The sequence below is a fragment of the Panicum virgatum genome, chromosome 7N (assembly GCF_016808335.1).
Source record: "Panicum virgatum strain AP13 chromosome 7N, P.virgatum_v5, whole genome shotgun sequence".
In the NCBI taxonomy this organism is placed as follows: domain Eukaryota; kingdom Viridiplantae; phylum Streptophyta; class Magnoliopsida; order Poales; family Poaceae; genus Panicum; species Panicum virgatum.
In genome coordinates, this window is record NC_053151.1 from 31,988,868 (window position 1) to 32,005,073 (window position 16,206).

General features: G+C 49.5%; 3 protein-coding genes across 3 annotated transcripts; 1 reads left to right on the forward strand and 2 right to left on the reverse strand.

Annotated features, from left to right (window-relative positions):
* The first annotated feature begins 533 nt into the window (after nucleotides 1-533).
* On the forward strand, nucleotides 534-4,461 carry LOC120682552 (mitochondrial uncoupling protein 3-like). The gene is made up of 2 exons (XM_039964511.1): nucleotides 534-983; nucleotides 3,665-4,461. Exons 1-2 carry the CDS (start codon nucleotides 615-617, stop codon nucleotides 4,199-4,201), a joined length of 906 nt encoding a protein of 301 aa, XP_039820445.1. The 5' UTR covers nucleotides 534-614; the 3' UTR covers nucleotides 4,202-4,461.
* A 36-nt stretch (nucleotides 4,462-4,497) lies between these two features.
* On the reverse strand, nucleotides 4,498-6,767 carry LOC120682551 (probable fucosyltransferase 7). The gene is made up of 2 exons (XM_039964510.1): nucleotides 6,093-6,767; nucleotides 4,498-5,984 (listed from the first exon to the last, which is right to left on the reverse strand). Exons 1-2 carry the CDS (start codon nucleotides 6,283-6,285, stop codon nucleotides 4,519-4,521), a joined length of 1,659 nt encoding a protein of 552 aa, XP_039820444.1. The 5' UTR covers nucleotides 6,286-6,767; the 3' UTR covers nucleotides 4,498-4,518.
* A 4,047-nt stretch (nucleotides 6,768-10,814) lies between these two features.
* On the reverse strand, nucleotides 10,815-12,980 carry LOC120683039 (probable fucosyltransferase 7). The gene is made up of 2 exons (XM_039965049.1): nucleotides 12,661-12,980; nucleotides 10,815-12,431 (listed from the first exon to the last, which is right to left on the reverse strand). Exons 1-2 carry the CDS (start codon nucleotides 12,881-12,883, stop codon nucleotides 10,939-10,941), a joined length of 1,716 nt encoding a protein of 571 aa, XP_039820983.1. The 5' UTR covers nucleotides 12,884-12,980; the 3' UTR covers nucleotides 10,815-10,938.
* Nucleotides 12,981-16,206: the final 3,226 nt, after the last annotated feature.

Consider the following 16,206-nt stretch of genomic DNA (forward strand, 5'->3'; position numbering starts at 1 on the left):
TATATACCTAATATTTTGGGGGCCCTTCGAATTCGGAGGCCCTGTGCGGTCGCACGGCCTGCACGTGCCCAGATACGGGCCTGGGTCCCGACCGGACACCCAACAACATCACATAGTGCCGTAGCTTTACCATCGTTTACTCTCTTTTTTTTTCGATTGCACATAGGCACTCACAGTGCACTCGCAGTAAGCGATCCCTTAGATGTGTGATGCAACCAACATAAACGGAAAAGGACCATATATGAATATACTTTCTCCATCGTTTTGATTTCATTGGTGCATATTTTTATCTATACAACTAGATAGACTCTACTCCCTCTATTTTTTTACATGTCATATTAGATTTATTTTAAATCAAACTTGTTCAACTTTGACGCTGAATTTCTGAAGATGGAGTTCGTCCAGGTCCAGGAACGACGAGAATCTGGTTAGGCTGGAGGTGCATATTCTGGCAAGGAGTGCTATTTTAGATTCTTTTGTCAGGATGTACTCAGCACTTTTGTCAGAATTTAGGTTCCAATTTGCGTCGGTTTCAGAAGTTGTGTTGCAATTCGCGAGATGAGTTTCCTACCCCTAAAAAAATCTAATCGCTCCCTCGCCAGACAAGCCCAGAGATGCCAACCGACAACGCCGAGGCCGGCGGCGGCCGCCGGGGGACCCTGGTCAAGGTCTCCCTCTCGTCCGTCTCGGCCGCCATGGCGGAGGCCTCCACCAACCCCTTGGACGCCCTCAAGACGCGGCTCCAGCTCCACCGCGGCCCCGGGGGCGCGGGCGGGGGCGGCGTGATACGCGTCGCGGTCGAGCTCGCCCGCGACGGCGGGGTGTACCGGGGCTTCTCCCCCGCCGTACTCCGCCACCTGATGTACACCCCGGTCCGCATCGTGGGGTACGAGCATCTCCGGTCCACCCTCGCCAGCGGGGGCCGGGAGGCCAGCGTCGTCGAGAAGGCGCTCGCCGGGGGACTCTCCGGCATTGCTGCGCAGGTAAAATTTTCTTAGGAATTTAGCAAAGGTCACTTTATGTTCCCGTTATATCAATGCCCAGTCAAATAATGCAAATACAGTAGCCACAGAAGGTGGCTTGGACTCGATAAAAAAATTCGAGCGAGTTATGCATAGCAAATATCTAATTCTACTTGTGATTTGTAGATAATTTGTTATGTCCTCACACTCACAATGTGAAGCAGTGAGAAATAACAACATGCAAATACAGTGGTCAGAGAAGGTGACACGAATAAATCGGATGAGACTCCTATGCAGTAGATGCTCCTGCACTGAGTCACTGACATGCAGGACCGGACCCACATGTCAGTGACTCAACTACAAAGAGCAGTACTGCAGAGGATCCCTGTCTGAAGAAATCAGGCGAGTTCTGAAAAACAAACCTGCAATTCCAAGTTAGATTTGCAGATAGATTGTGATGTTACTATCACAGTTTGATTAGTGATAGATAAAAACTTATTTCGGGTTAGTAGGCCCTGAACTTTGAAATGGATGAGAGAGGATCCAAAGCTCCAAACCATAGTTGCTTCACATGCTTTTTAGTTTCACAAGCTGTTCATTTCAAACAATGCTGAGATTTTTTGTTCAATTAATCATCAATTAATATGGCTGAACTTTTTAATTGATCCCTGTCATCAATTAATCATCAGCCTCAATATTGAAGTGGTGTGGTGGATGATAAAGAAGCGCACCCTCAGTCTAGATTTTTTGTTCAATTGTTGTATGGCACAATGATTCAGCATTGAACAGTAGCAGTAGCTACAAGCCAAAAACTACAGTATATCGTCCAGGCATATCACTATCTACATGTGCTTGCATTCTTCAACCCTCATAATATGATCATTTGCTTCCAACACCTCTGGTCCTCCCCAACAGTTGGCAGCTGCTGACAGGGCCCTCTTGGCAAAGGTACTTACCACAATCAGGTCCCTGTCACTGCTCCCTAGGCCTTGATGAACTATCAGATCATACCAAGACTTGTAGAGGGTGCTAAGGTGCAGCTTGTCAGTTTCTAGGTCTAGATCTTGTAAAGAGGTGCCTCAATGTGATTCATACATAGCGATGGATGGGACGATACTGGAGGAGCTGGTGATTCCCATGATGGTGAGTGTCGGGTGGTAAACCCAGCCGGGTGGCAGAATGCACCCGCCTAAGCCCTGAGGGAGAATGAACTCGGGGGTAGCTAGGATTAGTCCGATCTAGATGCAAGAACACGATGAACACAGAAGGTTTAGAGTGGTTCGGGCCGCCGGAGTGTAATATCCTACATCCACTGTGTGTTGTATTGCCTGTCCTCACCAGAGATTGCTTGAGAGTGGTTCTAGCTGGTAAGCTGAGAGTGTGAGGGAGAGAGTCTGCGTCAACTTGTCCTGAGACTAGCGTGTGCTCCCCTTTCATAGTCAAAGGGAGGCACGTACATAGCCGTTGGGACCCCGACAGGTGGGCCCAATGTGGATGTATTTAAATAACGTAGCGCCTAGCGCTATTATGGTGCTACGCCTGAGGAAGATCTTATTCCGGGATTTCGCTGCCTCGTCCGCATGGATGTACTGACCGGCGCAGATCCTCTGACCGGCGTGGTCTTGCCCTGTCATATTGGTGCGGCGCTTGCAGCTAGCCGGGTAGGCTGCGCCATGCATGTTGTTCATGCCGCGTAGCTTGCGGCGTAGGCGGCATGATGGAAAGGGCCGTATCGTCGTATCCATTTAATGCGGCAGACTAACGTACACCGCGTGTGCGGCGCCTGCGGCTGCACTGTGCACCTTGTTAATATGCGACCAATAGTGGAGTCTTGCAAAGGCTGCCCCGTGCTCTGTGGCGGTAGAGCACGCCTCAGCCTCTCGCATTAAATGCGGTGGGTGGGCGAGTCTTCCGGCGGAAGACTCGCGCCTGCGCCCGCGCTAGCTGTAGTGGGGCACGTGGCAGCTCTGGATCCCTCCTGGGCGGAGTGCTGGCGCGTGCGCTTAGGGGGTCCGGGAGACATGTGGAGGTCCCGGAGCCACCAGGGGAGGTCCGTGCCTCCGGCCGCTGGTGCTGAGCATCCCTCCTCAAGGGACACGTGGCGACACCGGACCCTTCCCCGAGCAGGGGGTGGGTCCGGGGCCGTTGGTCTGGTGAGGTGGAGCCCGGACAACAGGGGTCCGGCTGCTCAGCTCCTTTGCGCGCAGTTGCGGATAACTACACGAGTCCTGTCTTTCTGCAGTAGGAGTAGGTATCCCTGCTACAGGGTACCGACAGTGAGTGAATATGGTTGGACAAAATATAGAAAGGTGACTCAACTAGCAGTTTTGTTCAGGCCTAAATTAGTCCTCATTAATAAATTTACCAATGAAACTGGAAACAAAATAGACATCCTGAATAGGTCCTGGTGCGAAGGGCTTTATCTTTTGGTTGAATGGGAAGAATAGGTCAGCACATATGCATACCATCAGTCAGCTTGACTTGGTTTTTTTCCGGAGCTCATTGGAGGAGTAGGGATCCTCAGATACTCAATTTCTTTTAATGATAACATGGTATTAGTTGAAATGTGATGTTTTAAATAATTATGGTCTGCTGTTGACTTTCCAAAATCATATTTTGCATGCTTTATGTAAAAGTTGCTAACTGCTAAAATTTCCTAGCTTCACAATTAGTATTTTTATTCCTGCCACTCTGCAGTGCAGGTGGTGGCGAGCCCTGCTGACCTCGTCAAGGTAAGGATGCAAGCAGACAGCAGGTTGTTAAGCCAAGGTATTCAACCACGGTACACTGGAATCACAGATGCCTTCACAAAGATTATACGAGCTGAGGGCTTTCTAGGACTTTGGAAGGGGGTTGTTCCCAACGCGCAACGGGCATTTCTTGTCAACATTGGTGAATTGACATGCTACGATCAAGCAAAACATTTCATCATTCGCAGGCAGATATGCGATGACAATCTATATGCTCACACATTGGCCTCTGTCGCGTCTGGACTGTCCGCTACAACCTTGAGCTGTCCAGCAGATGTAGTCAAAACTAGGATGATGAACCAGGGGAAGGAGGGCAAAGCTCTATACAGGAGTTCTTACGATTGTTTGGTCAAGACCGTCAGACATGAGGGCATAAGGGCTTTGTGGAAGGGTTTCTTACCCACATGGGCGAGGCTTGGCCCGTGGCAGTTTGTGTTCTGGGTTTCATATGAGAAATTGCGCCGTGCATCAGGTATTTCATCATTCTGATCTGATAATGGTGGCTGGGTCTCATTCGAGAGGCTCTTAGATCACGGAAGTTTACATTTCTACACCTTCATTGTGGTTTCATGTAGGATACAACCCTTTATATGCGCATTTACTTGACTATGCGCGTGTATCCTTATTGTCTCCGAGGGAAAATGTAAATGAAATTGCTATGCCTCACTTTGTATTTTGACAGTTTTTGTAATTCAGACAGTCTCATTTGTCATCTATATAGAGGTTTATTCATAACCTTTAATTAATCACAGTATACGAGAGTAACAAAAATGACTATGTGATGCATGGAACTAAATAGCAGTAGCTCATGACTCCAGCAACTGGACACCCTCCGGGAAGTCCTCGCAGTGCCGGATGTGCTGGACTATCCTGCCGGTGTCACATCTGGCCTTGGCCCGGCAGTCGTAGTTGGGCGGCCTGTGGAAGCACGGCTCAATGGTGGGGGCCAGCTTGCACGGCGTGTCCGGCGCCTTCCCGTGGTTGGGGCGCATCAGCACCCACGGTCTCAGCCCGGCCAGCCCCTGGCTGACATACCCGAACGTCGAGACGCCGGTGGTGACCACCACGTCGGAGAAGCTGAGGAGCACCATCTCCGCGAGCGCCTTCTGGTTCTGCTGCTTGTCGCCGATGTGCTGCTCGCCCAGGTGCGTCGGCTGGAACACGCTCACCGCCTCCCCCGCCGCCGTGCCGTGCTCGTGGTACAGGTTCCTGAGCATCTCGGAGTACTCTCCGTGCAGGGACACGACGACCACCGCCCTGCGCCTCGCCGCCTCAGAGGTGTTGGCCGCGGGCGCGACGGCGGCGGGCAGGATGCCCTCGCGGTGCGTGCACTTGAGGATCTGGCCGTAGAACTCGCCGGTGGAGATGGGCGCCCACTTGAACGTGCGCACCTGGATCCCCACGCGCTCGTCCGCCTTGGCGAAGCCGGCGCCGTGGTACCGCTCCACCATGCCCCACACCGTGTTGCTCGGGTGGAAGAGGTAGCGGCCGAGGTGGTGGAACACGGCGTCGCGGCGGGGGAACATGCGCGCGAGCTCCCGCTCGAACCGCGGGATCAGGAACAAGCCCGGCACGAAGTAGTTGTCCGCCTGGAACACGAGCCAGGGCACGCGCCGCAGCTGGGCCTGCACGTCGTCGCAGAAGAAGAGCTTGTCCTGGGCGTTGTAGTTGTGCACGAGGTGCGCGTACAGCCACGGCGCCGCGGCGCGGGGCGCCTCGCCGCGGCCCAGCGTGTTGCCGAGGCTCTCGGGGGTGTCGACGGCGAGCTTCCCGCGGACGGGGAGGTCCCCGCGCGGCAGGATCCACGTGGAGCTCGGGAACGGCTCGCAGAAGAGGTCGTCGAGGTCGCCGCTGCTGCCGTCGAGGAGGAGGACGCGGTCGGTGAGGAGCGCGTAGAGGAAGCCGGCGGTGATGGAGAGGATGCGGTTGCCGAGCCCCGCGTTCGGGGTCCACACGAGGTAGTTGCACGGGGCGCCGGAGGGATCGGCGCCGCCGTCGCCGCTGGAGGCGTTGGGCGGCGCGCGGAGGCGCTCGACGGCGCGCGCGTAGGCTGGGGTGCCGGGGCCGCAGAGGCGGTGGAGGGACTCGTACCGGCGGAGGGCGGCGACGAGGTGCGGCGAGAGCGCGTGCAGTGACGCCCGGCGGTAGCGCGCGGCGCGGTAGCGGCTGAGGCAGGAGCGGTCGTCGAAGTCCGGCGAGAGGAGGCCGCCCAGGAGCCTGTCGCCGGGGTCCGGCACCGTCGCCAACGGGACGGCGGCGCCCTGGTCAGACACTGACGTGCACACAGAACAAGTAGTTTTTTAAGCAAGCGCTTCCAATTTTATGTGAACATCGTCTACCAAGTTATCACTAAAACGTGCGAGGAGCCGAGGATATCTACCGGCGTTCATGACGACGCGGACTCCGGCCGAGACCCATGTCCCGGCGTCGCTGGAGGGCGTCCACCGGGCGCCGAAGAGGACGGCGGCCATGATCAGCACGGCCGCAACGATCGCCGCGGTCAGCAGCACCGTCGTCGGCTGCACGGCCGACGATCTGGTCCTGCCGGCGAGCTGCGACCGACGTGCCCCCATGGTACCACGGCTCGGCCTCCGGTCCGCCGCTGATCGACTGCCTCTGGCTTGCTGCCATCTTCGTGCCTAGTTATGGAGCTATAGCTATAGCTTGCACCTCGAGGACGCAATGCGATAGCTGGACGGAAGCAAGCGAATGTAGGGTCAATGCTTCGATCGTGGCGAAGCCGGATGCACCACCAGGACAGGCCAAACTACCATCAATATTACAGGGCTGTGAACTGTACGCAATATGAGAGCATGATTTTGACTGCAGGACCCGTTCCGACTGTTGAGTTTTAAGGGCGTCCGCAATGGCAGGCGATGTCGCCGGCTCAGCTCGACGTGGAAGACGGAGAGAGGGAGCCAAGCAGCCAGCGACGAGCAAATCGCCGGGCGATTTCACACGCATCGAGTACCTGTGAGGAGAACAGATGGGACCAGAAGGTAAAATATTTTGCCTTCATTCTAGCTATTTCCTTTGCCTCACTGCGGATGGCCTAAGAAGCTTGGCGAACCAGCAAAGAGGAGTGCAGACCATTTCGTCTTTATCCTTTTTTCGTCCACAATGTCAAACCTCGAGAAGCTCCTTACTCAAGAACCAAGGCACCTTTACCCTGTTCGTACAAATGCTTGGTCAAGGAAGTTAGCGGAACCTGCTGGCATGTCAGCGTACTTTACAATGTGGACATGTGAAAGGCTGCCTTGCCCCAGAATCAACGTTGTCGTCGTCACAAACAGAGGGAGCACCGAGAGAGTTTGCTCTCATCTCCACTCATTTCATGCACTCTTATTGATCATTTAAGTGCAACATTTAAATAATATATTGGCCTATGCAACACTTAAAGAAATGACTTCATCTTCAGAGATGTTCTACCATGTCCAATGAACTGCGTGAATCATTTCAAACAGGAGTTTGCTCTAGTTATTCTAAGAGCAAAGGTCAAGCATAAAGAAGCTATGTCGTTATGGGTAGAAGCTTTATTGTAATCTTCTTGATTTCCTTTGTTTCATTTTTTGTTTCCTTAACTTGTCCTATTGTACAACAGTTCCCTTTATTTTAATATATAATCAGTACTCAGCAAGGCTCTCATCGCCGGCCCAAACGTCATGCCAGAAGGAGGTAGTCCGTCCGTCACCAATTGCCACCGTGGTGATTGCCTGATAAACAGGCAATAGTTCCTTGAGCACGCCCCAATGATGTCCCAAGAGATCCCCATCAAACGAAGCAAGGTTAACACGTTCTTTCACCCATACGGCCCACGACGACTGGCCAGCTGTAAACAACTTGTGGATGAGCTTGAGTAGGAGGCAAGTATTCTGAATGCCGAGATCTCTGATTCCCAAGCCCCCTGGTCTTTGGTGTCGCGCACCTTGTCCCATGCGACCAAGCAGAAGCGGAAGGTCCTTGAGGAGGCGACCTGTGAACTATGCCAGCATCAGCCTGAAACTTCTTTGCACCTACTCTTTTGGTGCCCTGCTGCTGCCAACTTCTGGAGGCGGCTGGGGTTCCTGGTGCCCAGCGATTTTGATGTGGGCGAGCTCCACCACTTGAGCAGGCCGCCGCACATCCCGGCTCTGCACTTTGAGACTTTTGTGCTGCTGTGCTGCTGGCAGTTGTGGAAGCGACGGAATGGTGTTGTCTTCCGAGGAGAAGACGCAATAGTGATCCAACTACTGCAAAACTGCAAAGCTGAAGCCAGGCTTAGGGCTGGGCATTCGGTCTATTAGGGTAATTCGGTTCGGTCTATTCGGGTTACGCAAATTTCGGGTTCCAAAAAATGAGAACCGAAGTTTCTAGAAAATTTACAGGAACCGAACCCTAATAGACCGAAAATTTCGGTTCGGTTTTTCGGTCCACCGAAATACCCGAGGAGATAGAGAGCAGGTTGAGGACCTATAGGATGAGGATCCGAAATTCGGTTTATTCGGTTCGGTTCGGATTCCAAAACACGCGGCTCTTGTGGGGTTCATCTACATTTCGGTTCTTTGAGTCTATTCGGGTTCCAAGAGGCTGGAACCGAACCCGACACCGAAACCCGAACAATTTGATTTTAGGAACCGAAACCGAAAACCGAAAACCGAATAGACCGACAATTCGGTTTATTCGGTTCGGTTCGGGTTCGGTTTCGGTTTTTCGGTTTTAAGTGCCCAGGCCTAGCCAGGCTGTGGGCATGCAGGCTTCCCCGTGCCGACGCGGCGCTTGGAGATGTTTGGTGCTCTATTTTTCATCAGGCAATGTAAAACTATACTACACCCTGTAACAAAACCTTTTTCATCAGGCCATCTTGGGCCACATAAGCAATGAAAAATCAGGTGGGGGATCCTCTCCCCTTCCGGTGACCCTTCAAAAAAAATATATAATCAATACTCCTGTTTCATAAAAAAAATATTGGCCTATAAAATTATGAAATGAAATTTTCCATTGTGAGATCTAGTTTTATTCATCAATTCAAATGCCCTTAGATGATGATATGGAACATATTGAAAACTGCGCAACAAAACTTTGCATTGAGAATGACATAAGAGAACACGTGGAAGAGTTAACTTGCACCATGTTTTACAGACACAAAAAAAGTATTGGCGCCAAAAAAAACAAGGGTATGGCGTCCTTTTTATACAACCATCATGGGCCCATGGTTGCTGCTCAATCAATAGTGAAACTATGTACCGCCACATATAAAGTGTTTCTAGTTGCGCTTAAACTTTTTACTTCTTTCTTCACCCATGGCCATCAAACTAAATGCACCACAAAATCAGGGATATGAGGTTATAGCAGCCCTCAATATATGCAACATGCCACTCTAGCCCAATCATTTGGCTGTGTGTTGGTGGGTTCTTTTCCCTTCACTTGCATAGGTCTACCACTTGGTTTAACAAAACTCAAAGTCATAGATTGCCTTCATCTAGTTAAAAGGTGTGAAAAAGGCTCTCTAGCACCTCAGCCCTTCTTTCTCAAGCTGGCAGACTGGAAATCACAAATGCCATTTTCTCTGCACTCCCGTACTTCATGAGCACCTTCCAGCTTCAAAAATTGTGATTAAGAAGGTAGACAAGTACAGAAAACACTGCCTCTAGCAAGGGGCAGATATTAAATGCAAAGAACCACCCAAGGCTGCATGGGAATTAGTTTGTTTACCTAAGAAAGAAAGAGAGTTGGGAGTTATAAACCTTCAGACACATAATGCAGCCCTGCTTTTGAAAAACTTATATAGGTTTTTCAACAGACAGGACATCCCATGGGTGCACTTGATTTGGGATTCCTATTATAATGATAGATCTATACCATCCAATTAGAAAAAAAGCTTCTTCTGGTGGAAAGATATTTTAAAGCTCCTAAGCTCATTCAAAGGCATGGCAAATGTTCTTGATGGTGCTACTTGCCTTTTTTGGGAAGACCTCTGGAACTTCAGAGTGCCAAGATCGCATAACCCTGAATTTTTCTCCTTTGTCAAAAGTAATAATATCTTTCTCAAGGCTGCAAGAGATGCTACTGGCCCAGAAGTTCTGTGTTTACCTATCTTAGTGGAAGCACTGCTGCAAGCAACTCATAGGGCTGACACATGGTCTCTCTAAACTGCATGATACTCAGGAACATGACTTTTGGTCCTATATTTGGGGTTGAGCCTTCTCCTCCTCCAAAGCTTATACTCACTTAACTGGCAACATGATTGTTCAGCCAGCTTTCAAATGTCTTGGGGCCTCAGCTTGCCAAAATAAACACAAAGTTTTCTTTTAGCTTCTCCTCCAACACAAACTCAGCACAAGAAATTTTCTTAAGAGAAGAAATATGGTTTTGCCATCATATCACTATGTTTGCTGCAACCCAAATGTGGAAGAAAGCCTCGTACACCTATTCTTAGAATGCATTTTTGCTCATGCCTGCTGGGCAACTATTCAATTACATGTTTGGTCTTTTGACCCCCTTCACAGCCTTGGGACATTTCAGGAATCAATTGGGAGTATCATTGGGTGTATCTTTCTTCATGGAAATCATCATTCTATAATGTGCTGGTGTATTTGGATGCAATGCAATGACTTCATCTTCAAAGGCTTCCAGGCTTCGTCAAATAATTGTCTTGCTCACTTAGTTATTCTAAGAGCAAAAGCTAGAAATAAACTAGCTATGTCTGAATTGCTAGAAGCCTTGTGTAATCTTTTTGTTTTTTTCATTTCCTTTTTTGTCTTTTGATTTGTTTTCTCGCTGCAAGACTTTTTTATTTTTAATATATTTAATCAGTAGGGACCCCTACCCCTTTTCTTAAAAAAACATGCACTTCGTGAAGATTCGAAATCCAAGACGCAAGTGAAGATCAGGGAGGACTGGCAAATTCATCTATTATGCTTATCCATGAATACATGTAGTTCATGAACAAGAACACCTCGATATCTACTTTGAATACATCTAGTTCATTATGCCTGAATAAGGTGTTTTTATTTAAATTCATAATGTATAGTACATCTAGTTACAATTGGATAAATAGTGTATGATGATGTATCACAGTTTTATAAAATCGTGTTTACCGTTATCATGTGAATGTGATAATACAAACATACAACCCTTTCTCGTAGCTCCCTCTTAATGAAAAACATGCTCAGGCACGGTCACTGAAAAAACAACCCTCTCCCGTAGCAAGCACAGATGTATTTGCTTGTTACATGATAAATAGTTCATCACTCCACCAACTGCACGCCCTGCGGGAAGTCCTCGCAGTGTCGGATGTGCCGCACAATTCTGCCGACGTCACCTTTGGCCCTCGCGCGACAGTCGTAGGTCGGCGGCGTGTGGAAGCACGGCTCCATAGTAGCGGCGTGCCGGCACGGCGTTCCGGGCGCCTTCCCGTTGACGGGGTTCATGAGCACCCACGGTCTCAGCCCCGCCAGACCCTGGCCGACGTACCCGAACGTCGAGACGGCGGTGGTGACCACCGCGTCCGAGAAGCTGAGCAGCACCATCTCCGCGAGCGCCTTCTGGTTGTGCTGTTGCTCGCCGGATCGCTGCGCGCCCAGGTGCGTCGGCTGGTGCACGCTCACCGCCTCCCTGCCCGCCGATCCGTTCTTCTGGTACAGGTCCCTGAGCTTCTCCGAGTACTCACCGTGCAGGGACACGACGAGCACGGCCTTCTGCTTCGCCAGCTGGCCGTCGTTGGAGCCCCCGGCGGCGGCGCCGGGGAAGGGCAGGATGCCCTCGCGTTGCGAGCAGTTGAGGATCTGGCCGTAGAGCTCGTCGGTCGAGATGGGCGCCCAGCGGAACCTGCGCACCTGGATGCCCACGCGCTCGTCCGCCTTGGCGAAGTACTCGTCGTGGTACCGCGTCACCATGCCCCACACCGTGTTGCTCGGGTGGAAGAGGTAGCGGCCGAGGTGGTGGAACACGAGGTCGCGGCGCGGGAACATGCGGCCGAGCTCCCGCTCGAGCCCCGGGATCAGGAACAGCGCCGGCACGAAGTAGTTGTCCGACTGGAACACGAGCCACGGCACGCGCCGCAGCTGGGCCTGCAGGTCGTCGCAGAAGAACTGCTGGTCCTGGTGGACCTTGCTGTAGTCGTGTCGCAGGTGGACGTACAGCCACGGCGCCGCGCCGGGGTCCTCGCCGCGCCTCAGCACGGAGCGGAGGCTCTCGTGGTGTCCGGCGGTGAGGTGCCCCATGCCGGGGATGGGGAAGCTTTCGTCTTCTTCCAGGATCCACGTGGAGCCCGGGAACGGCTCGCAGAAGAGGTCGTCCAGGGCGCCGCCGCTGCTGTGGAGGAGGAGCACGCGGTCGGTGAGGAGCGCGTAGAGGAAGCCGGAGGTGATGGTGAGGATGCGGTTGCCGAGGCCCTCGATCGGGTTCCACACGAGGTAGCTGCACCCGGCCGCCGAGGAAGAAGACGGAGTGGCCGCCGAGGCGTTGGGCGGCGCGCGCAGGCGTTCGACGGCGCGCGCGTAGGCAGGGGTGCCGGGGCCGCAGCGGCGGTGCAGCGACTCGTAGCGGCGGAGCGCGAAGACGAGGTGGGAGGAGATGGCGTGCACCGACGGCCGGCGGTAGAGCGCGGCGCGGTAGCGGCTGAGGCAGGAGCTGTCATCGAATTCCGGCGCGAGGAGTCCTCCCAGAAGGCGGTCGCCGGGATCCGGCACCGTCGCCAGCGGACCGGCGGCGGCGCCCTGGCCGTTCTGGTCGTTGGACACTACCATGCACGCAGAAAAGGAGATCAAAACTTTTTCCTTCTTTTTTTTAAAAAAAAGAAGAAGCTATTGCACGCACGTTGCTTGTGGCTAGCTCATGCCAGATGCTTCTAAAATTTCATGTACATAGAAGATATAGAGCACACTCACTAACAGTCACGTTTGGCACATTAATCTCAACAAAAACATGCTCAGTTTCAACCGTGCTCACGTATGAATAAGCATACGTACCGGCTTTGAGAACGTCACGTACTCCGGCCGAGACCCAGGCAGTGTTGCCGCCCGAGGGCGTCAGCCGGACGCCGAAGAGGAAGCCGGCCATGAGCAGCGCCGCCGCCACGCTCGCCGCGACCACCAGCACCGTCGGCCGCGCCGCCGCTCGGTACCACCGCCGGCGCGCCTCCAGCCCACGACACGGCGACAAGTGAGACCGCATCGCCTTGTTCTGATCCATCACTTGGCTGCCTCGCTAGCTAGCTAGGAACGTGAACAAAACTACTTCGCTGGCGGCCGGCCGGCTAGCTATATGTGTGGTGCTGGTGCGGCTGCCCTTTTTTCAGCGCGGGATCACTCTGCCTGCTAATAGAGCTAGGGATCAATTCGGCGTGCTTCTTATGAAGTGAGAGACCTTGCAGCTTGAAGATGACGCAACATGTAGTAGGATAGACTTGCTGGGTCAATGCTTCGATCGTGCCAAAGTCCATGCATGGTGGCCATCAGCAAGGCATATACTCCCTCCGTTCTAAAATGTAGGTCGTTTTGACTTTTTTAGATTTATATATTTTACTATGTACCTAGACATATATTATATCTAGATGTATAGTAAATACTATAAATCTAGAAAAATCAAAACGACCTATATTTTGGAACGGAGGAAGTACGTGCGTAGGGGCTTTCAGGACGACATGTACGATTTTGTAACCTATAGCTAATTTCTGTCTGCAATGGAGTCCAAAATACAAAAAAAATGTGCTCTTTTCTACCAAAATGCATATGTACATAACTAAATTACTTACTGCGCATCTAGGAGTACATTCTAGCTGCTTACACAAACTAGTTTTTCTAATAATTACATAACTAGTGAGTGGCCCGCGTATTGGCACGGCTAGTATTGATATTCCAAATATATCTTATATTTTTTATCTAATTATTATTCATAAACTTAAATATTTCTCATCACATGTTACTTTTGCTTCAATAATCAATAGTGTTTCTTTGTTGCTAGTGCAGTGGTGCCTCCTTTTGCCTACATCTTTCTTTGTCAATAATGTGCCACATGGCAAGTGCATAACCCTAATCCTGTCACAACTGCCTATCTCCTTGATCTTAGTTATTACCATGCGCTGTAGTAGTAGTAACATGTTTCTTATCTACCAGCCCTTATAGTAATGCCGCCCACTGCTCAGTTCAAGTGTTCAATTGACTCAGTTGTTCTTTTGCTAGCTTTCCTACTTTATGATCCTCTTAGTCGTCTATTGCTACTATGTTTAATTCTATCATCTGTTGCATGGCGTCATGCCTCCATGGTCTAGTTTTTGTTGGGAACAATCGATTCAAGTTTCTTGCTTTTTGGAAGCCAACAAATTTTCATAGTGCAGAGCAAAAATTTGGTTCAGAATTTCAGCACCCTATGTTCGTGTTCAAGCCTGATGAACTTACTATACCAATCATGGCCTAATCGATATTGTCATAGTTCCTGATCTACTTGTGGTGATATTTTTTTGAACTTGTAGTGTTAATTGTGAGGTGCGGTAGTGTTTTGTAGCAATGTCGGCAACAAACCTTTGGAGGGTGGTAGTCTAATATAGTGTAAAGTCTAGAATTATCTTGTTTATTTTTACTAATAATAATATAATCATGAAGGTGTATTTGGAATTTTGGTAATATAATAAGATATACGTGTGGTAAAATATGTTAATTGTTTGTGTAGCTAGTATCTTATAAGTATGTATGATATGTAGCTTGATATGCAAAAAAATAGATAGATTTATATTTATAAATAGAAATATATTTTTATTGGTACTTGTGGGTAATTTATAAACATGTATATGGGTATTTTAGGCTAATTTTTTCGTAATGGCAACGGTGTGTAATTTTAATTTTTCTTTTTTCTTCGATTAATGTGGGAATTTTTAGACCTTGAGAGCGAACGTGGAGGCTCCGTTTGTTGGTGTTAATTTTTTTGAGCTTATGGTGTTAATTGTGAGGTATGGTAGTGTCTTGTAGTAATGCCGGCAACAAATCTTTGGAGGGTGGTAGTCTAATATAGTGCAAAGTCTAGAATTATCTTATTTATTTTGACTAATAATAATATAATCGTGAAGGTGCATTTGTAATTTTGGTAATATAATAAGATACACGTTTGGTAAAACATATTAATTGTTTGTGTAGCTAGTATCCTATAGGTATGCACGATATGTAGCTGATATGGAAAACAATGGATAGATTTATATTTATAAGTAGAAATATATTTTAATGGCTGGTGGGTAATTTATAAATATATTTTTTCGTAATGGCAATGATGGGTAATTTTAATTTTTTTCTTCGATTAAATGTGAAAATTTCTAGGTCTTGAGAGCAAACGTGGAGACTAGTTATATGTGCTAAATGTTAACTAATTACACGAACGTGCCAATTGGGCAGATAGAGATCTGAGGAAGGAGCAACGACAGGGCGAATGACCTCAAGGATAGGGGCGAGGTGACGGGGCGGGTTTGGTGCTCAACGAGTGGTAGGGGTTTAAGATCCGTCATTGTGCGTATTGCGGGGCTACCAGCTATCAAGCAATCAGACAGTCAGCAGTATTGTTCTCTCATAACAAATCAGCACCAGCCACGAGCCACAGCCAAACGAATACAGTAAATGACACACACGAGATGTAAAAGAGTATAATAGAGATCACACCTGGTTGTTTTTAACCGGTATGATGGCTAAGGACTTGCATTGACCTTCAATCCATGTTACTATGTTGGTAACAACCGAGACCGATAACCAATATTACTCACAAAATTTTATATAAAGATTGAATACTTACAATTCATGCCAAATGAATTAAAGCTTATTAAATGTCTATACAAATGCCATGAATTAAGTTACAGTTCCATGAATAGAATTCATTCAAATTGAGTTGAAATATAACAAATTCATAGGTCATGTACGCTACCATCCAGTAGAAACGACATTTCACGCAAAATGAGTTGAATAAAATTATTCTGTATGGCCCTTATGTCAACATTAACTGGAAAATTAGGCAGCTCGTTAAACTAATAATTGTACTTTTTTGAGAGGAAAGTAATAATTATATTTGTTTTCCTCTGCTATCACGTACTTGATCGGTTGATCCCAACCTAGCGCGTCGGTTATGTTGGAATTATGGGCTTGGCCCATTTATTTTCATCAATTGCAATTAAAAGAATTAAAAGTCCACTATTAAATGTTAGGGAATCAAATGTTTAATTTCGTATTGGGATTTGAGAAGGATCTCAACCGACTTAATGGACCCTGTGTACACCACGTGTGAAGCTGGTAGGAGGAGATTGGTGAACCACACGCACGCGCTCGCTCGCTCGCTCGCCTCGCCTCACCGAGGCCGGACGGGCGGTGCGGGTGCGTGATGAGATGAGAATGTTTTGCTGTTGAATGCTGTGAGTCATTGCACCAGTAAACTATCGCTCATCTAGCGCTGCGGGCACAGCTCTGGCGAGAGCAGACCTCCGAAACCTCTGCAAACGCTGAGATCCTGCTTGGGATAACGGGGCAATCAGGTTTTTGGGGAGC

Bases quoted from the DNA above. Each gene is read 5' to 3' on its own strand.
- LOC120682551 (XM_039964510.1), bottom strand. From the start codon at position 6,285: ATGGGGGCACGTCGGTCGCAGCTCGCCGGCAGGACCAGATCGTCGGCC. The intron at 5,985-6,092 runs GTAGATATCCTC...TGTGCACGTCAG, and splicing joins CCGCGTCGTCATGAACGCCG to TGTCTGACCAGGGCGCCGCC.
- LOC120682552 (XM_039964511.1), top strand. From the start codon at position 615: ATGCCAACCGACAACGCCGAGGCCGGCGGCGGCCGCCGGGGGACCCTG. The intron at 984-3,664 runs GTAAAATTTTCT...TCTGCAGTGCAG, and splicing joins TCTCCGGCATTGCTGCGCAG to GTGGTGGCGAGCCCTGCTGA.
- LOC120683039 (XM_039965049.1), bottom strand. From the start codon at position 12,883: ATGGATCAGAACAAGGCGATGCGGTCTCACTTGTCGCCGTGTCGTGGG. The intron at 12,432-12,660 runs GTACGTATGCTT...CGTGCATGGTAG, and splicing joins ACGTGACGTTCTCAAAGCCG to TGTCCAACGACCAGAACGGC.